Raw genomic sequence first — 27,119 nt, forward strand, 5'->3', positions numbered from 1 at the left:
TGAAAATCCATTTCTCATATTTGATTCCTCACAACACAGTCTATTTCACAAAAAGTAAAGGTTCATTAACCGATTCCACAGTGGGGAATGATTATGTAGAAAGTAATTTATGCAGGAAAACAAGGGAGTGATACAAAAAGATCTAAAAATGGAAAACACTAAAATCAGCTCTATCATCTCTGTGTTTTGTGTCTGGTTTTTTTGAGCTGTTCATGGACGTTGGTCACTTGACAGGTTTTCTTACTCCTGTAACCCTTATACTACAGTATAATCAAGTTTAACGCCCCTATTTTTATAGCTCAATTCAATTCCGACTGACGTGTTGGAATCTATTATTGTGATAATGCTTTGAGCGGCTTTGCAACAGTCAAAAGATCTTTTGTATCCATCTGTTATTGGAATAGGAGTAAGATGTGATCATTTGTGGCTGCAGCTTCTCAACAAAGGATTTATTCAAACAAATGAAAATAATGTCTTGTGTGGCTATTTTTCTCCGCTTTCATTAAACCCTCACTAGTGTGTAGACAAAGTGCAAGAAATATTAGTGTGTAGCTCGTCAGCACTAGAGGACAGAATGCACATTTATCAGCAAGCATGTCTGAATGAATTTTATGTGATACCACAGCATGTATCTAGCTAAAAGGTAGACGGTTTTTCAACAGTTTTCCTAGAGGGTTGTGTACTACAACCCATCTTTTCTATAATTAGATAAAATCCTTTGCTTGAGATGTTACTGACGATGAGTATTTTGATGTGTTACAGCACAAATTCCCCAGCTGGTTCTCAATTTATCATTTATGAAGTTCAGCTCGCTCAGCTCTACCCGACTTTTCTGAAATTTTATTCCAGCTCTACTTTTTAATCTCAGCAGGCTCACACATGATGAAATTGTTGACAAGCACGTTAACACGCATTTCTCGTTAACAAGCTTGAAATGAGCGAGGCGGGAGAAAGCTAACATGTAGACAGCGCCGTACCTGCTGCTGCCGCCGCAGCACAACCAATTTATTTTCCTTCTTGCGGACATATTAGCTCAGTCCAGCTGTGAGGTTACTTTCTCTAATAGACAGACCAAAAAAAACTGAAAGACTTTTCTTTCTTTTTTCTTACAAACACAGTTTCTGGTTATCATTATAGACTACATAAAAATAGATGGGACCTCTGGGTTTTTATGGCTAATTTATGCTCGCCAGATTGGTCTCTTTGCACAAAAAGAGTGATGCCGCTACAGCTCCTTACCATCTATGGACCCAGTATGCTCGCCGTAACCTTTAGTGTTTTTCCATTGCCGCAAAATCGTCATATGGCAAGCGTAAACGGATGCGGGTGTGCGATTTCTGTCAGTACACAAAGCGACCAATTTGGCAGGTATAATTGGGCCCTTATATAAGTGCTGAGGGCACAAGTACTCGCCACAGTGTCCTCCTGAACAACAGGTGTCGGCCTTCAGAGAGAACCTCCACTGCAGTGCTGGTATAAGAGGAGATGTCAAAACCAGAAGCAAAGAAGCCTCCCTCTGTAAAATCTGTGAATCGCCAAGCTTCTGTACTTATATATCATTAAAATGCTGCTAAAAGATTGATTTGTGTCTTGACCCTGGCTGCGGCACCTGGTTAGAAAAACCCAGAGGTACTCGAACAGCTGAAACAATACCAAAGGGTGAGCCAGCACTGATGATGACACTTTTGGCCCATGGTGCCATTCGTGGCTGTGAGAACTGTGTCTAAATGCGCTCTCATAGTGTTTGAATTCCTTAAACCTGCATCTTTCCTACTGGCCAGCAGCGAACAACTTCTCTGGTTGTGGCAAGTAGTCAGACTGTACAGCACTCCATGAGAACCCACCCACCCCCACCCAATGTACACTTGAGATACAGGCTCAGTAAACATTTGGCTACTGAGTTCTTGGTCTCTAATGCTATTTTTAAATCCTCTCCAAAGCAGCATGGTGTTCATTTTGAAAATTGTGGTCCCATTTATAGCAAAAATAGACAATAATGCTGGGTACGGTTTTGGGCACTGCTTGCATAGCGTCCTGGGGTTCAGGAGTCCCATCCAACACTTCTGCCACTTCTGGTTTCCAAAAACCATACTTGCAGTCACCAAAACACTGAACTCCCGGCTTCAAAACATTAGTCTACAGCCCATTATGGTGACTGTTATATACAGTGTTAGGCTACCGTCCACCTGATAGTGATGGAGTAGCCGACACAGATTCGTCATGAGAAGTAGGCTAACACTGTGGAGCAGATGCTGGTGTAGCGTGTCGGCCAAGCTTGCAGAACGGCTTATCGCTGCCTGGAAAAGAGGTTCCTCAGGGCATTGTTGTAGTTCTTATTAAATGCGGTGTATATAAGTGGGTTAAAGAAGGAGTTGGAGTAGCCCAGCCACAAGAAGATGCTCTTCCAGATAGGTGGGATGTCGCAGGAACACAGCGGGACGATGAGCTCGGTGATGAAGAAGGGGATCCAGCAGAGCACAAACACGCCAATCAGAATGCCTACCATCAGCGCAGCCTTCTTCTCCTTCTGCTCGCGCCACGTGTCCCCGTCTGTCTGGAAGGTCACGGTGGCGTGGCGCACAGTAAACACCATCTGGGGCTGCTGTGTCTCCTCCTTTACCTAGGAGACAGCCAATCAGGAAATAAATCACTTAACCCATCGAATTATTAATCAATCTGGGAAATCTGATTAGCTCTTAAATAAGCAAAGCAATGTCTTCTACAATGCAGGTCAGAGATAAGCAAATGTGGAAGTGAAAATGTTGAGGCTGCTCAGCAGAAGATGGATATTAGGCTGGTGGGGAAATGATGTGTGGATCAGCTGGTTGATCAACAAGCCAAAGCTTATTCTTTCATTCCACGCGCGCACACACACACACACACACACTGAGAATCTAAAGCCAGAGCTGTGTTTTAATCTGCAGTTTCCAGAAGCCCATTTTCTCCATTTTGCAAACACAAGCACAGCCAGGAAGAGAAATGTCAACATTTATCCTCTGACTTTCTCCTCTCTTACTGTCGCCTGGTGGATCTCAAGGCCGACGTTATTTCTTGTTAATCCGGTTAAGTTCAGGTCGCAGCATTTATAAAGACAAACTATCTGTCGAAATGTGTTGGAAGAAAAGCAGAAAGGACAACAGTCTACACTGTTGTGTCCTGTACAACATTTAAGCAAGAACCTGCACTCCGGTACAGGAACTTTTACTCTCTGGAGTAAATTTAGTTGAATCAATACAGGTCACTGTACAATATAACGGATGAGATAGACGAAGCAAATCCTTTTACAGCAGAGGCCAGGAGTTAAAAGCATATTGCCGCTGGCATGGGGGCTTATAATTTAAGAAATGGTTCAATATAATAGTAAAAGATGCAGCTGCTAAAATGGGCACTTATATAACTGCAAGTATGCCTTTATATACAGCAGGTGAATGAGTCTAAGATGTGTAAAAAGTTCACGTTTTTAAGCGTTTAATCCAATGATTAATCCTTAGGTAAGTTTAAGCGATTGCATGAGGTAAATATCAGCGTATTAGTTTAGAATCTGTTTCGTGAGTGCACAGGGACAAGAAGCTGGCTTACAGCTAATGTTTGTGCAGTTATTTTATGTTTGGGCTAAAATATAAAATGCTGTCAACACAGTTTGACAGTAAATTTTTACTGAAAGCTTGAACACAGTCCAAAAGACTGATGCATTAGGATTTGTGGAGTCATTCAAGCCATTTTCTTGAGGCTTTTGGCATTCTCAAGTTATCTGTGCAACTAGGTCAGGAATCTTACCTCAGTGAACTCTATTTCTGGTGCATTGTGTGTTTATGTATGTGTGTGAGTGGGTGTTTTTAATGGATTAGTGTAGGAAGTTTATTATCTTGGATGCTGATGCCACTTGCTCACATCATACATCGGTGCAGGCACACTGGAGGGCTCGGTGTATGCTTGGAAATGATTAGAGCAAACTTTGACGAAATACTGAGCGACATAAAACGTAACCAGTGGTGGATATGTCTGTGGAAAACAAAAATCACAAATTAAACATATTCCGCGTTGTATAATTGCTATAGCTGGATGAATGATTGTCTGTGTAATGAAACTTGACACGAATGTTCATCAAAGCAATAACAGATGTGGATAATTTACTGGGTGATCGGCCCTCCTTGACCAAGAGTTAATAATTTTGTCACGCTTGCATAACAAATGTGTATCTTGAGGAATTGGGAAAATTATGGACATTAAATAAATGAAATTAATAAATGAGATAAATAAAATCCCAACACTTTGCATTTTTTTGTTTTTGTTTTTACTTCTGTGGCTGCTTGCTAAAGCCTGAGAATCCCTGGATGCTAAATGACTTTATAAGTAGCCTTTCATAGTTTAGGGGAAAGGATTGTTTTTGTAAGACTGTAAAAGTAGCGTAATCTATCACTGATGTGTTGTAAACCCAAGTGAAAAGAAAACTTCCCTGATTAAATGTTTGCTTAATGGAGAGACCTTTTGTATCTGCTGATTATAATAACACCAAAGCCAGATGCATGTTTCATGAAAGATGCCGGAGGTAGTATTTATAGTTTTCTACCTTCTTCCTACGCACATTAACAGTCTGATGGTGATGAGCAGGATGGCTTTATGCTCACACACCGGATACTTATGTTTCCCTGATCACATCAGAGTAATTTATCAGCCAATATAAAAAATAACCGCACAGCAATCCATATTTGCAGGTCAGAGGCAATAGCTGGTTGATGAAGGAAAGGGAGAGCGGTGATACTGTAACCTACGTGAGGAGTTATTATATAAAATTAAAGTAATTACCTCAGCCATGGGTGTGATTGTGTTGGACTTGCGGGAGCCAATCCGAAATTTGGCAGCCTTGTAGATCTTCCAATAAACAAAGAGAACCACACAAAGAGGGAGGTAAAATGCCCCAAAGGTGGAGAAAATGGTGTAGGAAGGCTCCTGGCTCACCTGGCACTTCATTCCCTCTGAGTAAGTCTCTCCCCAGCCGAAGAGCGGTGACAAGGAGATGATAGAGGACAGCAGCCAAGTGAGCGCTATCATCACATTGGAGATCTTTTTGCGTGTCTTGAGTGTGTACTGCAGGTGCCTAGTGATGGACCAGTAGCGGTCCAGCGCAATGGCCGTCACGTTCCAGATGCTGGCTGTGCAGCAGAGCACGTCGAATGAGATCCACACCTGGCACAGGACGCGCCCCAGTTTCCACAGTCTGCCGTTCAGCTCGTGGACAAGGCTTAGGGGCATGACCAGAGCAGCCACCATCACATCTGAGATGGCCATCGAAGCCACCAGGTTGTGGGGCACTCGGTGAAACGTTCTCACCCTCAGGATGGTGACCAGCACCAGCAAGTTCCACACGAAGGTGGCCACCACCAGCATCGCCAGTAAAGTGAGAGTGAGAACGCTGAAGACAGAAAAGGGGCGGTAGATGTTTCCTCCGGAGTCATGGCCGTCCAAAGCTCCAGTGAAGTTGACTGTGAGCGTGCTGGTGTTAGGGTACGTCATGGTAGCTGCTCACAGCCCTGCAGCCAAAGACGATTCAGCGACAGCGTCTGCAGACAGCTCATGCATTCTGCAGCAGGGTGAGAGAAAAAGACACAGATTTAAACCTTAACGGTGCCCTACACACTAAAGGTTAAAGATGCAGTGCTCAAATAATTAGTAGCTTTTACTTCTGGGTTTGCACGAGTGTGCAAATGCACCAGTCTGCACCTATGTGTCATTGACCAAAGAGGTAGTTCAGTGATTTGTTCACAATAGTAAAAGGCACTTGAGCTCCTCATTTCAGTTGTCGAGCAACCTGCCTACAACTTTCAAGTGCAATTTCATCTGCTGTTAAAAAGGCTCAAAAGTACTCGGGGACATCTCTGGTTCAGGAAAAGGCCATAAATATTCAGTTTTATCATCCCACTGCTGTCCTTTGATTTCCATCAGAGTGAGGCCTGTTGCACAATGGACAGTTTTAAGTGAAGTCTTTGTTGCAGACTCATTTGGGAAGATCTCATTTTTAATTGAGAGATCCCACCGTTAAGCATTGCGGAGCTGTGTGCTTTCTGTTGTCGCAGGAAGGGGAATCTGTTTCACTTTGAACGAGACTGTGTGGTTGAGAGACCCTGCGCATTACCATACAACTGTCTCAGTTTCAAGCTCGGAATGAAAAGATTTGACATGCCAGCTCTATCAATAGATTCACAGGAGAGGCTCGGCGAGCTGCTCTACACAATTTTCAACAGTGCAGAAACAATGAATCCTAAAACACCAGCCACTTCAATTCTGACAGCTGGCTGTTTGTAAAGTATTGATCTGTACAGCTCGCAACTACTGTAAACACTCTGAAGAGACCAACACCCTCACCAGAGAAAAAGTTCGATAAATGGCCACATTACCAACAAACTTGAAAAATATACAAACGCATTTGCCTAACATTAAAAATCTTTACTGGTTTGTTTATCCACAGGACTCTGGTATGATAGCCAATACACATCTGACTCACAGGAGCCTCATTTTTAGCAGCATCTCTCGGGGCAATAATGATTTCATGCATCGTGTTTTGGGACACATATTCAGACAAACCTAATTTAGCAATGTTAATTTTAGTCATTAATCGTGAGTCCTTATTTATACATTCACAGTTTAAATTACTCTTCCTGCTTTAGCATATTCCTATGACTTATTCTGTCTTTCGGGAATCCTCCCAAGCTTTTTAAAAGCACAGATCACAGTTTCTGAGCTTGACCCAGTGTACCAGAGCCATTTAAAGCAGATTTGTACCTGTGATGTGGAATATTGAATAAAAGCATTCATTTTGCATGGCTCTCCTTCTAGCTCGGGTTTTTTTTTTTTTTTTTTTTTTTTAACAAGGTCTTGAAGCAAAGTGTCGATAATGACCACAACTAATGCACATCATACTGCTGAAATAATTGGCTGTAACTGAGGTTTTTTTTTTTTATTAATTTCTTTTTAATTACAGAATTTAATGAGTAGGATGAAAGTTTTCTGGCTGTTTGGCTGCATTACTTTTGGCTATATTATGAAACAATCAATATGATAAATAAGCTAAAGTTTGCCCAAATTCTACCTTTTTTTCCCTGTAGTACAACCAACCAAGAAGGGCAACTAAAATAAACTCTGTGAAATGCTTCATTCATGCTTCTACACCCAAGGGACCGTGTCAGATTGAGTTACCTTTTATCAATCACTGGGCTTTATGAGTAAGGCCCGATGGGTAATAACAACACCGGCCACGTCTCTATCAGTTTCTATACATAAGTGACATGTGACACCGTCTCTTAGCATCACAATCCATCCCCTCTAATCAAAGGTTCCACCTCAAGCACACCAATGGGCTCTGTGCTCTCTCTTCTCCCCGCTCCTATTAACAAGCCTAATAGCCATGAAATTGGACAACTGTTATGAAAGGAAGAGGCAATCAAAACATGCGGCATTTGGCAAAGCAATGCTGCAGTTTCTCCAGGGACATCACAGGCCAGGTGTCTCAAAAGACGGCTGTCACTCACTCAAAGTCTGAGGCACATGGCAGAAAGAATAAAAAAGACAACAAATTGTATGTGTAAGCATATGGGAGAAGAGCGAAGAGTGAGACACTGGCAGAAAAGTCTAAGATGGCAAAATCAAAGCATGAGAGCTGATTAGATCTCGTTTTTAATGTTATTCCACACAGCTGTGTTGGGAAAATGTCAGTTCAGGTCAGATGTTGTCTTAATACTTGTGCCAGCTGGTTCACTGAGCATATTCGCTTGCCATCCTTTTGGGGATTTTACTTGAGAAAAGATCTGTCTGAGAAGATCTGTACACAGCGTACTTTGTGGTAGGAGGACCAAAGAGAAATGATATTTATAACCGTGACGAATTTTCATGATTCTGACAGACCTGCGAAAGATAATGCAGTTCAAATGAACAAATCTATCTGCATTTGAAATCTGTTTCTGAACTTCAGACTCTTTTGAAGGATAACCACACTGCAGCCAATACTGCAGCAATCAAGAAGCCATTCCTTTATTTGATTGGGGGCAGCAAAAATAGGAGAATGCCTTTTATACGTTTGCTATGATTGCTTTTTATTGTTGCACTTATTTCTGACCTCCTGCTGTAAAAGGGAAAGAGTTTTGCTTTCCCTTTATTTATGCTGCTTCTGATTATATGTGTTTTTTTTAATACTACTGGAATCAGCTTGCAATTTTAAACAATATATTCCCTGGATTACTCCAGAAACAGAGTTGGGTAAGAAAGGAATTTGTTTTGTTATTTTCATTTTCATCTTTGTGTCCAAAAGCACTTCCACAGCCTTTTGATTAAATCTGCAAGAGTGTGGATGACATACTCGTTGTGTTAAGCTCGCCACTCTGAAACTGTTGTATATTCATTTGTTATACAATTTTCCCCATGGGGAATCTCGGAGCTGACATTTGGAGGTGTATGGAGGGGAGCTATGTAGATGTGTCCTCTGACTTGAGTGATAATAAAAGCGCAAGGCAGCATAAAGCAAACCTCTAAATCTCTTGTGCGTTCAGCACCTCTACCATGATTTCATACCAGTCTAATCTCTCTTTCTCTGTGGGTCTCCTGTTTTCCAAATCCTCGGATCACATGATCTTTACAACTCTTTATGTGGTTCTGTGAAATTTACGGCAATTTGACAAAAACAATCAAACTTTACCATTTTAATAGTCAGAAATCTCATCTCAGTGGAGATCACTTGTCCCGTGAGGTTTCCTATCTGCGCTCGTCTCTGCTTGCAGACGGTAATCAAGCCAAAGACACTTGTTACACACCACCTCACAAAACGCGTCCCCACTTTTGAACTCCAGTGTAAAAAGAAATTATAGCCCCGTTGCTTGTTAGAAAATAAGAAAGGGGGAAAAAAAACACTGGGCGGCCAATGATTCGTATCAATTCATTGTTAACTCACCCCGTTGCCAGATACGCGTCCAGCACAAGACCAGCTCTGCTCGCTCTCCATCGTATTTCACTTTGCTGCTCTGTCAGAGGAGTGATTGAACCGCCTCGCTCAGTGCGGATGACAGCAGAAGCACACCTCGCACTGAGGATACAGAGGCGCTGGAATGAACCACACTGGTGGTCTGGAGGGGGAACTGAGTGCACTCAAATGATAAGCACTGGCTTTCCGGGCGTGCGAGAGACGTGCGCGCGCGTGGTGCGCGAGGAGACGACGTCTCGGGCCCGTCAGAGTTTTCATCCTGCTCAGAAAACATTCCCTCTCGCTAATTAGTCTTACTCTGCAGGGATCAGATGTGGCTTGAGGAGACACGGCTCATGCTGCTTTATGATGGATGATATTCGTGCCACCACCACTCCCGTGGCATTTCCTCTAACCCACACCATCTTGATTAATCCATATTTCGCGGAATGTAATTCAGATCCAATTTGTGCGCAGGATCGCGGCTGTGTACAACTTGTAATCGAGTTTCTCTCGACTGGGCTTTGTGGAATACCCACTGGGAAACTTAATTTGTCCCGCGAAAATGGCCTGAGAAAATGATTAATTTAATTAAATCATCACAGTCAGCACCAGAACACTGCGAGGCTGTTTAGCCGGCCATCTGTCACTTAAGAGTCTATTGGTGATGCTTCCATTCGGATACAAAACAGCTTTTCTTCTTAATGGTGATTGCCTGCGAAAAAATAATAGAGCTGTAGGTGGACAGAGAAAGGTGCTCCCGTCAGATTTTATAATGTCAGGCTGTGAATGAGACTGACATCAAGCTATCGAGAAATACATTAGAAGTCGTCTGAGCAATGCCTTAGCTATAAAAAGACCAGCAGTCCCTACAGTGACTGATAATAGGTGTACCCATATAAAAATTGTGGTTTCAGCACCATGGTCAGCAACATCACCCCCACATTTATTTATTTATTTATTTATTTATTTATAGAAAACAATATAGCATCATAAATAAATCCAGTTTGTTTCAGCACAAGATTCAGCATCTTACAGGTAACACTTACCTCCTCCTAATCCTTGGGATTAGCTTGAAAATGCTCGAGCAGAGTAAGTGTGGTCTATCACTAACCCTGAAATATGCAGCTGTTTACAGCCAGAGGGACTCTTGGAGTTTTTTTTAAATTTATTTATTTGAAATCACACCATCTTCTGCTCAAGGAAAACATTTATGTGACTCTACTACGTCCCTGCCTCCTATCCAATCACCCCATCCTCCCCTCCCTCTCCTTCCTCCTTAACAGCCCCTTACAGGTGAGGCAGAAAATCAAATCAGCTTAGCGGTGGCTTCCGCAGTCACTGCTGAATAACCTGTTTTGCAAAATTGTATCTTGCTAATTATAGAGCTACGAATGCATTAATGCAGCCCACTTAAAGTGACACTGCAATGTGCTCCTCATTAGAACAGATGATATACTTGCACTTCCAGCTGTTTAGTTTCAAGCTGATGAAAATACACTGCAGTTAATAAAAACAGAGCGCCGGATGGGTCTCACATCATGCAGTGTAATCTGTTCTTCAGTTATTTTCATAACTGAACTGTGCTTTTGAGCGTGTCACTGGATGAACTACTGCATCCTGTTCTGAGCTGCTGTGATTCACCTTAAATGTAAACATCAAACTTCCTCCGCTCTCTGTTCCCTCTTATCTGAGGCAAAGGGTCCCCTTTTTTTTCTCTTTATTCTCCAGGCACTGTCCTGCAAATCACATCTCTGACCTTGTTACGCCAGACTGCACCCATCCCCATAAATAGCCAGTCATCAATTATTCCCATTACTACAAGAATTTTATGCTCCCAGTAACTATAACTTTAGGTTGTGGAAAACGGCCAGGGAGAAATTACGATATGGCCTTGGGACAGAGGCTTTGCTGTTAAATCACAGGCTGTGCCTGCGTGTCTGGTTTGCAGTTATTGTGCAGTGAATGATGGAATGGTATATACAGAATAGACATACAGATAGACATAGAATTTCATTTTAGAGCAACTTCCCTTTGCTATATGATCCTACAGAGTCACATGTGGGTCATTTATGTCAATGAATTATATATAATAAAAGTGGAACTGCTCAACTGAAGCAGTGAAATGATTTATTGAGCCTTTCAGAGGGTCATAAATGTAATATAGGAGTCCACGTCCCCAACCATCATATTAATAGCTATTCATTGGCTACTCAGTACTTTCGCATAATTTAACATGCTATAGAAAGGCGAATGTGCAGAATGTCCTTGCCTTTTGCACTGGGGGGGTTCAGCACACTTCCATAGGTGACACTAAATGATGTGACGGGCTAAATATACTGGTGAATGTAAAATACTAAACTTACACACCTGTACACTGTCAAGATTCAGTGCCAGCTCTCCTTGAAAGTTAAAGCTAAAGGTCTGCACTGTAACACCCACACCTAATTAAAGCATCTGTATGTCAGTAGCTGGCGAAGCAGGACTGGGTTCAGACAGGCAAGGTGTTCAGCTACGATGTGCTGAGGCGAGCAGCAAGGACCACTAGATGAAGGAAAGGAAGAAGTGATTCAATACATCAAGAAGATGAAGAAGTGGCGGTTCTCTTTCGACAGGCTGTTGGCACAGCACACAGGGAGCAGAAATTGCTGCTCGTGAACAATGGTCCCAGCTTGTACTAAAAATACAGCCACGGTAAAACGAAAGTGCACGCTCCTCCTCTCAGGTTTTACATACCCAGATATGATAAAAAATAATAATAATAAAATCTGTAGGTGAGTACAACTTGGCAACACATGCCATATTACATAGTGCTGTTGTTTATTTAACAAAATCCAAGCCAAAATTCAGAAGGAGCCCAAACCATCACCCCTCCACCACTGTGCTTTGCAGTTGGTATGAGGTGTTTGTGCTAATGTGCTGTGTTTAGTTTTTGCCACATGTGGTGAGCAAATATCTCCAGTTTGGTTGCATCCAGCAAGGTTAGCGGTTTGTTCCAGATTTGCTGCCACAGTCTTTTTAGGGAGAAGACACTTTATCCTGGCAGCTCTTTTAAACAAGTCATACTTCTTCAGTCTTTTTTCTAATTGTGATGTCATGAATTTTAACATATCAGCTGAGGTCTGTAGAGCCTGAGATGTAGCTCCTGGGTTTTGTTGACCAAGGTGCATCTCTTTTGCATTATGACAGCTGTGATAGACTCCGGCACCCCCGCAACTCTGAAATGGATAAGCAGAAGGAAATGGATGCGTGTCATAATACAGTCTGACCTTGTGATGAATTTGCTGGGATGTCCACTCCTGGGAAGATTGACAACTGTCTTGAATGGTTTCTACTTGTGAATAACCTTTCTGACTCTAGAAAGATGGACTTCAAATTGTTTGGGCATGGCATTGTAACCCTTCCTAGATTGATGAGCAGCATCAGTTGCTTCTTTAAGATCATAGCTGATGTCTTTCTTCCATGGCATCCATCCATCTTAATTTTTCTGAAAGCAGTAAGGGTGCACTTTGTTTTTCCACACACTGCATTTTGACTTAATTTGTGCTAAATAAATAATGACATGCTGTAACATTTAAAAGGTCGTATTTTTACACAGTTGTAGCCTAAAGCTGTTTGAATTTTGCGACATGTTTAACTGAGAAAAAGATTTGTCATTATTAAAAAGCTACCCTCTAAAAATAGGTGTAGATGTAAGAGTGGATGCTTGCAGGTCTCCCTGCTTTGGCCCTGTGACTGACACGTTCGGGTTTATCCCACTTATTTCCTTATTACAGCCAAAATAGGTTGCAATCTTCTTCGAGTCTTCATTCATCTTCATCATGATTAGTGTGCGCTGATCATTGTAGTGACTTCATTTCTTGATTTGTTTGGATCTTTGTGTTTTCTGTCTAATCTTGGATGTAAAGTGTTTATTTAGAACCTTCTGTCTGCATCAGTGCAATTTTATTCTGTCTTTGTTTTATAATAGCTTGTTGTCATTAAGGCCCCCAAAGGAATGGCTGTGATATATCATCTACAGCTATAAGCCATTGATTTCAGACAATCACATTTTATTTTATTTTATTTTTTAGATTTTGGTTGTTATGGTTGTTTACATATCTTTGCATCTAGCATTGAATTTTAAGTTGTTATCGACACACTACCTTTTTTATTCCATCTATATGATCTTCTACGAAATATTTGGTGGCTTGTTAGGCGTTGCACATACCGTGGTGGACCGAGGTGTCCTTATTGTACAGCAATCATCATGATAAATTACTCTGACTGTAGAGCTAGACTAGAAATCCTGTAACACACTCCTATGTTATGAGAATTTCAAGCTGCTGCAAATGACAGAATGAGGCTTTTCTTTTCTACAAATGCAATTTTAAGGGTAATATGATATAAGAGGAATGTTCATATTTATACATTATGACTCCATGCAAGCTAACCATGTAAATCTGACCCCTTTATGCTTTCACAGCTTGTTTCCAAGGGAATAAATATGCACTAAACTGTTGTTTCCCCTCGTTGTTGCTACTAATATATTTCACTTTATATTTAGATCTTACAAAAGGCAGTAAAGAGATTTAGTATATGTCAGTCAGGAAAGGAGTTTTCAAGCGCCACAATGCAGATGATCTTCCGCCTTATTCACACATTTAGAGAGATGACACATGGAGTGCAGCGCATTTCAAAACACAATGAGTCAGTGCGAGAACTGTGCATCCTCGGTCACTTAACTCCTCGAGTAAACGGCATTATAGCTATCTGTCAAAAAACGAACACACATCTCTTCTCTCCAAAAGCAAACACAGTTTCTCATTCATAGCCTTCAGCTGAGAAACCAATTGTTCCAGCACAGTTTATCCTCGTTGTGAATAAGACTTCTAATTCAAGTGGTTAAATGCCAGTTTGAGTGAAGCATTTTCAAAGCATCTCCACTTCACAATTGGATTATTCCGCAAGACGATCTCTCCTGCGTTTATCTTATTAAAGTCCTATCTGTAATCCAGCATGGAGGTTTTCCCCTGAACGATCCTGACACGATTGGATGCTAACCAGACTTTGGTCACCAAAGATCTTAAATAATTCCAACCTTTTGACTAATTGAAAGGGAAGCTTTCACATAAAGCAACGAGGCTAATTTGATAATTGTAATTTAACTATTCTTCCGCCAAAAAAAATATATAATTAAAGCAGTTAATGAACTATTTGAGTCTTTTTAACTGGAAATTGTCTAATTTGAGATTTAATGCCTCAAGTGATCCCCTGACTCATCTTTTAGGTGAATAGCCCGAGGTCTTGCCCTAAAAAAATAAGGAAATTAATAAAGCACTCAAGGTCATGTGCCACGAAAGCATGAGAGAAGCCATCCATACTGCTCCCAGGGACCATCCAAGGTAAAACAGGCTGAAGCTTCATATTATTTTAAAATCACATTAGCATTTTTGAACAGAAGCTTGGGAAGCGCCGTGGTTTGGACTTCCACCAGCTCATCTGATATTGTTTTGCTGCAGCCAGGAAATTCATTAAACATATTCTTTGAGGAGGCATCCTTGCACTGCTTAGCAGCTGAGGCACATGCATGCAGTTTGCTGTCAGGGCATAATTATTTCCCTTCATTTTATATATCTGACACATTGGCTGCTTCACTCGAATCCCCCCGTCACCCTGCTTGGTAAAAAAAATAAATAGTGGGAGGAAGAACTAAAGCCCGCTGCCCTCCAACAACACACACACTCTGATACACACCCCAACCCTGCCCAGTGCATCACATGTCATCACAGACATCAGCCAGTGTGTCTGGAGCACTTGTGTAACAGTATGAAGGACCCTTTAAGCTGTAATTTGCTGCAATCAGAGACCCTGGACCTTTGGGGTACAGTGAGTCATATACTTGAAATTGATCCCTCGCTTCTGTTGCCAGACACCATACAGCGAGGGTATACTGTCCTATTTTTTGCCTCCATCTGTAAGCTCCTTGCCTTGCCTTGTCGGTAGGCTTAATATGTAGTCACCAATGACACATCTAATTTAGAAAGATGAGCCGGTCTTCTTTCCCAGCATTTCTTACGGCCTTTAGTACAGGTCTCGATCCCGCGAGCGTGTAATTTTCACCCTACATTAATCTTACAGAAATTTAAATTAAATTATGCACCACACTGACACAGCTCGGAGCCCTATTTCAAAACAGCATCCACTGAGCCCATGAAAATCGCTATTTACCATAATTCTCCCAGCTCTAGGAATATTTCCCTCGACATTAAAATTCATTTAAAACAATAGTGACTGTGGCAGAAATCCATTTCACTTGTAGATTAAACGGCCGCTTCAACACAATCAGAGAAATTTGCTGTATTTGGTTGGACAAACAAAATTTACGTTGAGGAAAGGTTCCTGCTAAATCAGGAACAAATCCTGTGTTGGTGAAACGAAATGAAACGGAAAAGAGTGAACGTTCACACAAACGCTTTACCTGAACGGGCTCCAACGGAAATGTGTGTCCTTGGTGGCAGATAGGGCTGTTGAGATGCTATCACTTGAATACTAGATGCTTTTGCAAATATGGCGCTGTAACTAATTGTCTTCTGCCTAACATGAATAAAAATGGGCTACTGGCTGTTAGATTGCTCATGTACCTTATTCTCTGCTAGATTCTCATTTCCTGCTATTTTTAGTGTCTCCTGACTTGGGTTTACCATTTGCACTGAAACAGTTACTTGGATTTATTTTATCTTTGTTTCTTTCAGTTTGAAAGAAACCTATTCCAGCAGATGGTGCCTGGTTCTTCCTGTTAAAAGGGAGTTTTTCCTTCCCACTTTCGCCAAGTGCTTGCTTTGAGGGCATCTAACTGTTGGAGTTTTGTATGTTTTCTCTCTATTATTGTACAGTCTTTATCTTATAATATTAAGCGACTTGAGGCAACTGTTGTTATGATTTGGCACTATATAAATAAAGCCGTGCTGAACTGAATTCAACTGAATTGGTTTCTGCTTTGATGATGATGATGACCAGAATGCTCAGTTTCACAAACCAGCGGCTGACATCACAGTGGCTACATCCATATTTTATACAACATATCAGCATGTAATTTTCTGCATTTGTTTTTCTACATATTTCTCTGTAAGATATTTAAAAGAGTTGCCTATAGTAGAGAATGGTTGAAGGGATGTAAAGAACGGGGTTTTTTTGGGGTTTTTTTCGTTTTTTTTTTTCTTTTTTTTCTCGTACTACCACTTTAAAAGAGCCTGCTTAGATCTTTAGAGATGTGGAGACAATAAGCATCCTTTTATGTTCTAAGTGCTTCATATGACAAATATGAAAAGGGAGCCAAGAAAGAGCTGACAATTTTTGCGTCGCCCCGTTCCTCAGCTGCACAGAGCTTTTCAGGGAGAAGTCAAGCCTGCAATCTTTTAACATTAGAAACCTTGCAAAGAGATAGACCCCTCTCATTCAGGGTCTTGCTGGGTCAACGTCATTAAATGGAACTTCATGTACAAACAAAAAGCATTTCTGTGGAATAAAGCCTGAATCTTGAATACTCTGTTTGCGCACAGTGCAGTGTGAGTCTTTTTGTGCAGTTTGTGTTTATGAAAAAGAGACCATTTGTGTAGTAGGAATCACATTATTAGATTATTGTGTTCCCCACTGTTTTCTGCTGGCTAACTGAGGAAAGGCCTTGAAGGTTTTTTGTAATAAATTCTAATGTTGTAATCTGTTGTGCACAAGTCACTCAAGATAAATAACTAAGCTAGTCAGTTTTTTTTTTTTTTAAATCAGTAGGCTTGCAGTGAAGTGAGATGCATAGCAGTAGTTTGACATATTACCAAAGAGATGGACTATATTTAAGTGCTATTAACCTAGGGAGAAGTTGATTGGACTAGACCAGTGATGACACAAACAGTTTGACAGTGTGGGAAAGTGGAAGTGATAAGCTTAGATTAAGCTGACAGCACCTGGGAGCGGACAAATGTGAGGCCATAGATCTATCTATCTGAACTTGCGCATGAGCTTCATTAGTTTACTTGTTACTGGACACTTTATTAGCCACAGCTTCCGACTACCCAGCTGGACTAGTTGGACCCATCTCCCTTGGCTTAATTCTACAACATGCAGATTCAATAAGGTGTTTGAAACATTCCTTAGAGATTTTGATCCATATTAACACTCACCAGACCAGGCAATACTTTTACATTGTCCACTCTCTTCTATTGTAGAATTTGATGAGCTCTTGTGATTTGCACCCTTAGTTTATTGCTCTTAGCTGACAGAAGGGGTTTTCTGCCGCTGATGTGATTAAGGTTCAACGTGTTATGTATTCAAAGATGCTCTTTTGCATACCTTTGTTGTAACAAGGAGTTAACAAGTTCCTGTTTCCTTCCCATCAACTTAAAGCAGTGTGGCCATTTTTCACATTTTTCACAACGCACAAACAGCAAATGGAGATTTTCTCTTTTTCAGATAATTTTCTAAATTGTAGAAGTGGTTGCATGGGAAAAATCACAGTAAATCAGCAGTAATACAAGATCTTTTAGCATTAAGAACCATGCCAAGTTCAAAGCCACTCAAATCACCTCTGTTCCTTACTTCTTTTTTTTTTTTTTTTTTGCCTGTCCCGTTTGGCTCTTTTGCCATCAGAATTGTTGTCTAAAGGCAAAGAAAGATGCCCAACGGATTTACTTTACCAAATTGACCATCCCAGCCTTGCCATAATGGTCCATTTGATTCACCTTTTATTGTTTATTTTATTTTCACTTACTGAACATGGGACAGACTTGACTGGGGGAAAGAAGGGGAGAAAGGAAAAGAGAAACAGCTGAGAAGAGGGACGGGGGAGAAGGGCAAAAACCAAAAACCAACAGAATGAGCAGAAAAAGAAAAAAAAGAAGAAAAAAGAAAAAAAAAGCATATATCAATCACCTGGGTCACCTGCTGAGAAAGAAAAAAGAAAACAAGCAGAAGAGAACAAGAGTAATAGAATAAACAACATCACAATGATATATGGGAATATGACAGTAAATACTAAATATTAAACATTATTGTGCAGCACATAAGATCAACAGAACACAGTGTGCTTTGAGGTAGGAGCCAAAAAGGGTGTAGTTTGTGGGTGTGATCACCCGTGTGTACACCTGTGAGCATGGACGCGCTTGTTTTTTGTTTTTTAAAAGGTTCCTTCATGTAATGATCTGCTAGAGGGTGTGGGGGGGCCACAGCCCCGTCCTCCAGGGCATGAAGCAGGTATGGAGGAGATCAAAACTCCAGACATCCAGAGGCCCCCAGAACACAAGAGACCAAGGAAGACCAACAGAGGGGCAGCCGCGCCACTGTCCCAGAAAGAGCTGAGGAGAGTCCCAGATGAGGGCTCACTCAGCAGCCGCGGAGCAGAAGCCAGGGGGAGTTGCAGTGACGCGCCCGTGAGCTCCGCCGGCAGCCAGCCGTGCCTGAGTGACCGAGTAAAGAATGGTTTTATTGCCTACATAGGACATTTTGCTGAAATTTCCCAATTACAGTGGCTTCTAAACAGAAACAACGTATTTATCTGACAGCTTGATTTACTATTCCTAGAATCACAATAACATTAGAGGCCCCATTTTGGCTGCAGTAAGTAATGAAGGACATCTAAGCCAACTTGTGCCAACATTTCATTAGACAGAATTGACCTCTAGGGCCGTTAATATTCAAGTATGCAGTGTGCTGAGGTTATAAGAGAGCAAAGATATTTTTCTAAAAAAATAAGTACACCCCATGATTCAATAGCTTGGAGAACCAGCTCTATCGACAATAAGTTAAAGTAACTGTTTTCTGTATGAATTTGTCAGTCTCTGACATCACTGTGGAGGACCTTTGACCCACTGTGAAGGACCAAGCAGCAAAGGCAGTGGTTTTTTTTGTTTGTTTTTAAATCTTGACCCGCCCCCCAATGGAGTTAAAAAAGACAAAGTTCAAAATATAATGAATGGGGCCATAAAAGAGATCAGCTAAATATAACTCTAATCAAAAAGTGACATATAAAACCTTAAATACCCACAAAGTTTACACAACTAAACTCACAAACTCACCTAAACACAAAGACACAGGAGGGTAACCTTTTATAGTGGTTTGGCCAAATCATTTATTTACAATAGGGGACAGAACAAACACCAGTACTAATTATGTGTGCACTTCATAATATCTGTTAGGTTTAAGCAGAGAAATGAATGAATTATATTACTGAAATGCATGTTTAACTGCAAACCAAACTAATGTGGTGAGTGTGTGGACTGCTTTTACCCATGTGTGGCTGAGGCCATCACACCCAGTCATCTTTATAATGTTGCTTCAGTTCATTAAGTCTTGCAGACATTAATTTATTCACAGCTCTCTTCAGGTCCCACTAGAGCATTTTAGTCAGGTTGAGGTCTAGACTCTGACACGTTTTACACCCTGATTTTTTTCTTTTTCAACCACTCAGTTGTACATTTGCTGCTGTGCTTGTGATCATTTTCTTGTTCTATGACCCAGTTTCCAATAAATTTTGGTTGTGCATTATGCCATGCCATGTTCTTTCTCCTGGCCACCTTTTCAAACAACTGTCATCATGATTTACTGTCATGAGCTACATCTCAGACTCTGTAAGAATCTGAGATGTAGCTTTTGGGGTTTTTGCAGTTTCCCTGAGGATAGCATGCATGCACATTCTGACCTGTCCGGGGTATGCCCCTCTTGCCCTGTGACAGCTGCGACAGATTGCAGCGCCCCTAAAAACCTGACATGGATAAGTAGAAGAAAATGGATGCATGGCACAATGCAATCTGTCCAATCCTGGGTGACTGACAACTGTGTTGAATGTTTTCCACTTGTGACTAACCTTTCTATTTATGAAAAGCTGGACTTATAACCCTTCCCAGATTGATGGCCAGCAATAATTGCTTCTCTAAGATCATTGTTGATGTCTTTCTTCCTTGCAAAATGATCAAAACATCAGCTTTCATAGAAGTGGTGACGCTTTCTGAAGATCAATTAATCAAAGTCCATTTCATCAGCAGCACCTGGCTTCTAATTATCCTCTTAATTACTATGAAAGAATTAAGATTGTGCTAGTTTTTCACACACTGCTTCTGCATTTTGGCTTATTTTTGATAACAGCATTTGTTGCTATTCACCGGAGGTCTTAACTGATTTTAAGAACAGCTAAGAGCCTGATTACGTTTTATTTTGCCTGTTTATATAAAGTCTTAGACTTATAAGAGGGTTTACTTTCTCTTTTACATGAAGGTCACACAACAAACCCCTGCAAGAAAGTTAACATATCAACAAAGAGTTACTAGTTAGCAATTCAACCAAACTGTAGAAATTTTTTTCAGTAGAGTGAAATTTTATCATAGACTTCACATGATAAACCCTACAAAATACTGGCACGCACTTATAATTGCATCACTTCAGAATTATTGAGAATTTAGGCCCAGTTTTGCTAACTTAAAGGGATTCCCTCACCATAAGGATGATTGTCTAAACAGTGACACATTAAAGTGGTTTGTATTTTAACATGATTTCCACAATTTAGAGCCATGCAACAAATTTAGTCAACCATCTAGTTTTGCATGGAAGCAATGTGATAATGAGCAGATTATACTGAAATCAGAGTTGAGGAAAGCATATAAACACATAACAGCATCATTGTCAGCTCTTCAGCACTTTAGACGCTTTATAATGAACGAATTACATTTCTGTCTTTTTAAAGTCATTTAAAGACCACTAGAGAACCATGTTCACTATAATTATTATCCTCTTAATTACAACTGTAAATTAAATCTATATCTTTTGATTAACATCAACATGCTCCTTGTTGGTTTGCCTGCGTCCTAGAAGACATCTGTCAATGCTCATTTGCACAGACAGAGAAGTAATGCCGCTAATTAGCCAGATCTATTTTTTTAAACCCATTCATTTAAAGGAATAATTATTCCTACAGATTCCACACTTTGGTGTGTGCTGTCCCCATATCTGGACTGAGTGGGTTTAACATAAGTATGGAGCAATCAGAGTCAAGGATTACCAGCTAATTAGTGCATCCTCGTCATGGGATTAATTAATTCACAGCATTTACACATATATTCTAATTGTCTAATTGGCAAGGTAATTGGCATTACCATGTTCAGTTTTAATAATGAGATCTGACAAAATTTGTTTGCTTCCAGCCAAAGCCAACATAGAGTCATGTGTTCAAAGTTTGATCTTTACAGCTTTAGGTTAGGCCCAGTAATTTCAGTAGAGCCATAATTACTGCAATAAAAGCAGAACATATAGGGTATTATTATGTTGTTTGCACTGTGCTAATATTATACTGAGTACTGCTAGACTATAATACTGCTAAGAACTGAGCAGATATATTTAATGTTTTGTCTCAGTTGTACAAAATAAATATAAAAATCCTTTTAGTCATGAGTTATTTAATGACTCATAAAAGAACTCATAAAAGTGAGTTTCTGACTGATGAATTTAACTTTATTCTAATTAATAGCAAGCACCAAACAGAAAAAAAGTCATACAAGCTAACAATGGCTAAAATTTGAATGATTTATAAAGGCAGCTGAGATCATAATATTTTGATCTTATAATTTTCTTTTTAGACTATAAATAAATCATGCAGAGCAGGAATAAAACACTTTCGCACGGTTCTCAAAAAGTGTATTATTTAAATAAACTGTATGTAAAAGAGGGAATTAGCTTCCAGGTAAGACAAGTGAAGGTAATCTGGAAATGTTGCTAAATATTTGTATAATTGCAAGGAAGAACAGCCGTTCAGCTGCTTCTATGACCTTAAAACACTTTACTGCTGAGTTTATGGGCTCAATCTAGTTTCAAGTCTTACTGAATACAACATGGAGTTCAATTTGTAAATGATGGTGCCAGCTAAAGTCAGTAAGTCCAGTAAAGCACAGCATTATAAAGGCAGGTCTACTTTGTGATTGATGACCTGTTAACTCATGAACATGAAATGAAATCCACCCTTTGCTTACCATGTCCAGTTTCAAAATGATTTGATCAAATCTTTAAGATGGGACTGCACTAACTAGTGGGTGATGGCAAGGAGATCACCTCCATCTCATATATACAGTCTATGGTTTCTTTCTCATCCTGTAGCCATCTTTAAACTCCTATCCCTTTTATCAGTTAGAGTCCATTAAACTTTTTAAGGGGCTTTTAAGCTGAACTTTGATGGCAAAGCAACAAAATGTAGTAGTAGTAGTAGTAGTAGTACACTGCAGTAAAATCAGCTCAAATAGGCCTCTATGAAGTTGCAAATTAAAAATGGAGCATTAATAAATGCTGGACATAGGGTCACGGGTCGTGTTTGTGCATTCAGTCACTGCATTTAAACTTACGCTTTTATTGATTTCTACCACCAACTCACAGTTTGTTGATTGCAAATGCTGAAGACCACTCATTAAAATGTTAGCGATAATTGATGCTCATCTGTGTAGCCGAGCATGCTTCAGTATTCCGAGCTAATTTAGCTGTACCCTGCAGAGCGAGGGGGTTTGAGTGGGAGGACAACTTGGCACAAGGTGCGACTTCTTTTCCAACCCAATCTCTTTTCTCTGCATAATTATGTGAATTAAATTAATTGGGAATGCACATTTGCATATCTAGGTTATTTCTCTTATGGAGAAAAGGGTCTTTAGAGATTATAGAAACAATTACAAGGCAGCCAGACAGTAAAATACCTCCATTTCTTGCTTCACATCTACCATTTCCACTCAGTGTTTTACTCCAGGGAGGATTTGGCCTCTGGAGGAAAGATGTGATAACGTCACTTTGCAATATGTGCAGGAGTCAGAGGCATGAAGCAATTTAATGGACTTCACCTGACATCTTTAAATTACTCGTAGGTATTTATAATTTGTTTTGCCCAGGAGGGAACAGTTGAAATTAAGTTCTAAAGAAAATTTGATTGGAACTGTCTGATCTGATACTGGCTCATAAATGCTGGGAGAAAGACTTTTGTAAGAACACTGGGCCAAAAGCCAGAGCTTTCTAATCATCTAAGGTGGTACATTAGGCTGTCAGAGGTGAATCGACTACTGGAACATGCTGCTCGAAAGGAAGTTACTTATTATTTTAAGTTACTTATATTTTTGAATTGAAAATTGCTCCAGTAGATGTCTGGAGACAGTCACAGAAATGTTTCTTTTTGAGAAACAGTTATTATATCTCACCACAAAAAGGCAATTTTCACTGCACTAATATGAGCATTTTTCTAATTCATTTTGCCTCCATTCTTGCAAAAGCGATTCAGCAACTGCAGACACAGCCAGTAGAGACTATAAAAACCGCCGCTCAGCTTCTGGGTCTGAAATGTGAAGCTAGTGTGGAAGTGCACGGGCATGTGACTCCTGTGTTTGCCAAAGGACGTCCCACCTCCCTTGCTCTGTGACCTCAGTAAAAGCTTTGTTTATGGGCTCAATCACTAGTTTCAAGCCATACTGAATAAAACATGAAGTTAATTTGGGTAAATTATTTGTCATAATTAGCATAAAAAATAAGGATTAATCAGGGTATACTGATAGACCCCTGATTGAAAAGTTATTAACCAGTAAGCATCTGATCATCCACGCACTCTGCTCACAGCAGGTTTCAAAGCACCAAGGGTACGATCGCATAGTCCAAATATCACCTCCTACTTAATCACTCTTCCTTGACCTCAGTGGAGCTAAAGTAATCCTTAACAGTGTTTCTGGTTGTCTACCATATTAAAACTAGAACTAGATACGCATCTAATTTCACTCCGTATTTTCTCATACACGCAGAATTTGACTACCACATCCCAAGATGGCCAAAAATGCAGTGAGAGGCTTCACTAAACAATGGCTAGACTATAAGAAGTCATAGAGTGGTAATAACTCTGGAGTATAACATGTAAAAAATATTATATATATTTAAAAAAAACTCAAGCCAATGGTCCACAATATATTCTGTTTCCAATCACAGAAACGTGGGGGAAAAAGCTCACAGTTGTAGCTGGAAACAAAGGCCATTGATTGAATGATTAGTCCCAATTAATCTCAAGAGCTCATCAGTTAAGTGACTGTCACTGCTCTACAAAGCTTTCTCAAAGACTTCCTTAAGGTAGTAAAGAGGTTCAAACCAAACCTGCTTCCTGTGAGCCGGACCGTCGTTATTGCAGGTCTCTACCAATCAATGCTTTTGGAAATAGATTAATTACTGAAACATCCACGCAAAGCTAAATTGCAGTGGTATGTCTTCTAATTGGTGATTTTCCTCTGTGCTCTAACACAAGCTCCACGTACAATGACCCTGAAAGCGAATTGGTTCTGCTTTATGATGCCAGAGAAAACAATGTTCTGCAGAGTTTTCTCCAAACGAGGCAACCAAATAAATTGTCACTGTGAGTTTATGATCAGGGTCGCAGATGTCCACCCACCACAGAAGGCGGTTTTGCAATTTAATGGCAGTCTGTAAACACCAAAATAACCCTTCACCAAGAGCAGTGAAAAAAATTTACAATTTCAATAGTTTGTTAAATAATCAAGAAAATGTTTCAAGGACGTACTATTTCTGCCTCTCACACAGAATATATGAAAATAAACAAACAATTGGCATTTTGCGTTTCTTTCTTTCTTTCTTTCTTTTTTGTCCCACCAAACAAAAACCATGCTGCAGATGGAGATAAATACGCTCAGCTGCATGGTCATCGTTGTCCACCCATGGCCACATTCATTGTATCCCCATTGTCTTTTTTCCACCCTGTTGCTTTCATGTGATGTTCAGCTCCATTCAGCTCAGCCACCTCATCAAAGGTCGTGCTGCACTTCCCCGCAGCCAGCGAGCGTGTTTGATATTCTGTTCTTTAAGCTGCGTCAAGAAAGAGGGCACTTAAAAACTTGAGCGTGTGTGTGATTATCTCTGTGCTCTCACATCACAGACACAGTAATACACTCAGATGAAGAAAAATGGATTTGGGTTTAAACACACAACCACACAAAACAGAGAGAGAGCGAGGGAGTGAGCTATGATGTTATTATCTTCTTCCAGGTTATGCTTTGATTTTAAGGTTTAATGTTTCGAGCAAAGGCTAAGATCAAACTTGTCCTAACAAAATAGTACTTGTTAGTATGACCCACACTGTAGTATGATTTGTATTGTATTGGGTAAGTGTGTTTTTTATTTATTCAATGCAGTTTCCTATCTTATGCTGAGAGTTGAGAAAGCTTGAACCAAGGTGCCATCTCCTGGTGCAACACAGTAATCTACCATTTCACGTGAAATAAGTGAATGCTGCCCCCTTTTGGTGACAAATATAAACTGTACAGTTTTGGAAAAAACACAAGAGCAATGTGCTGACTGTAAAATAGAATTTTGTTATAAGTATTAATGACTGAGTTAATAGCCTTTAAAAAAATCAGATTCAGTTTGAGTCTTTGTATCTGATATTTAATTTAAAAAAACTGTAAGTAAGTTAGAGTGCTTGGGTGGATGCTTTTTTAAAAGAAATTAAATCATCTTTATTGCAACATTATTAGATCCTCAACTCTCCTCTATTCTCGCTGAAAGAGGTTGAATTTCTACAAGAAACTTTAAGCTGCGCTTCCTTGACTCTCCTTGACCAGCATGGAGAGTCAAGGCTTTAACAGCTTAAGCTCATGATGGTTATCAGAAGGGAAATGAAACCTAAAGGTGATAGAATCCAGAATGGACCCACATATTTTTTTTAAAAAGAGACATAAAGATCACTAAACATTTATCCATGACACATAACGGACCGTGTTGGCAGTGAGGTCATGGACCCAATAACTTCACCTGAACACTGAACTAAAAAACACCCATAAACTGTGAATATGTAGCACACTTACATATTAACGACGACAACAGGATGAACCTGTGTGGCGCAACGTGCGTTTTCAAGCTTCCTATAAAAGAATTCCCCTATATTGAATTTTGCCTTTACCGGTTGTTCTAACCACACTGCAGTTATTAAAGTACAGAGACACTTTTAGCCTGCTGTGTTAGACTGGGAGAAAAGTATAGCCATAGACCTGAGGTTAGGAAAGAACATGGATAGTATGAAGATTGTTTAAGTATATTATTTGTTGTTTTTTGGGGGACATGTCAGCAACACAGCTGAGTGCATTTCTTTCCATCTCCAGCATGGTTTTTGTTCAGTGGGACAAATAAGGAAATTATATGCAAAATGATTATTACTTGTTTATTTTTATATAGTCTTTGTAATAGGCAAAAATACTATATCCTTGAAACATTTGATTGATTACTAAGGATCTCGCTCTCTCACACACACACGCACACACGCACACGCACACACACACATAAGTTAAAGGTTTTAGTGTAGATTTTATGTTTTGGTATATACATTTTATTTATACTTAAAAACAAGAAAATTAAATAGAAGAAAATGTTCATTTCATTAAAAAAGACAAATAAATAAAGTGAATTATGGCATGATAGTCTTATCCCTCTTCCTTGTTAATATTCATTTATTTCCATTTTCGTTCATCATTAAAAAACAGCACAATCCAATTATTTATTCATGTTCTACATTTTTAAATCTAAAATTGTTTACAATTCAGTTTTTAAAAATATCAAATGACATTTTCCAGCAAAAAAATTGAGCACAAATGTAAACACCAACACAACACTTGAACAAAAACTTACATTGTAACTATTCAAGCTAGTATTCATAGAAAGATTTTTCTTTGTCTCAAGGCTATTTCAACCGGTGACATAGTCGGTTCGCTGTCTTTGTAAAGTGGAACTTTGTGATGCCTCCATGTGACAAGAGCAATACGAATCACAAACATGATACAGGAAGCACTCAGGATCACAGCTGAGAAGAGAAGAGGAGATCAAATATTTTAATATAAATAATTAACAGTGTGCAGAAAAAAGCTTTCTTCTTCTTCAAAAATCAAGAATGCTAATTTCACCTCAGTGCAAACTTTACCTGCAAAGACGTAAATGAAACGTCCCTGAGATTCTGAGTTGTTCAGGGTGCCTGTTAACCACAGGATTACCACAGGGTAGCATGTCACAACATAACGCACGTGCTTATCCAAGTAGAAGTTCTCTAACAGAAACCTGAACGCAAAGGAGGACAGAAACAAAGGATTGTCCTCTGGTGCCCTCTGCTCATGCCAGAAACACCACTGGTGAAATTACAGAACACAGC

The 27,119-nt window shown here is 39.9% G+C and overlaps 1 protein-coding gene across 1 annotated transcript; it reads right to left on the reverse strand.

Moving 5' to 3' along the window:
* Window positions 1–2,287: 2,287 nt before the first annotated feature.
* On the reverse strand, window positions 2,288–9,075 carry htr5ab (5-hydroxytryptamine (serotonin) receptor 5A-b; the record flags this gene model as incomplete). The annotated part of the gene is made up of 3 exons (XM_080865102.1): window positions 8,939–9,075; window positions 4,807–5,581; window positions 2,288–2,620 (listed from the first exon to the last, which is right to left on the reverse strand). The coding sequence occupies exons 2-3, from the start codon at window positions 5,512–5,514 to the stop codon at window positions 2,288–2,290; spliced, it is 1,041 nt and encodes a 346-aa protein (XP_080721228.1). The 5' UTR covers window positions 5,515–5,581; window positions 8,939–9,075.
* Window positions 9,076–27,119: the final 18,044 nt, after the last annotated feature.

This window comes from Rhamphochromis sp. 'chilingali' (genome assembly GCF_963969265.1).
Source record: "Rhamphochromis sp. 'chilingali' genome assembly, chromosome: 18".
NCBI classification, from domain to species: Eukaryota; Metazoa; Chordata; class Actinopteri; order Cichliformes; family Cichlidae; genus Rhamphochromis; species Rhamphochromis sp. 'chilingali'.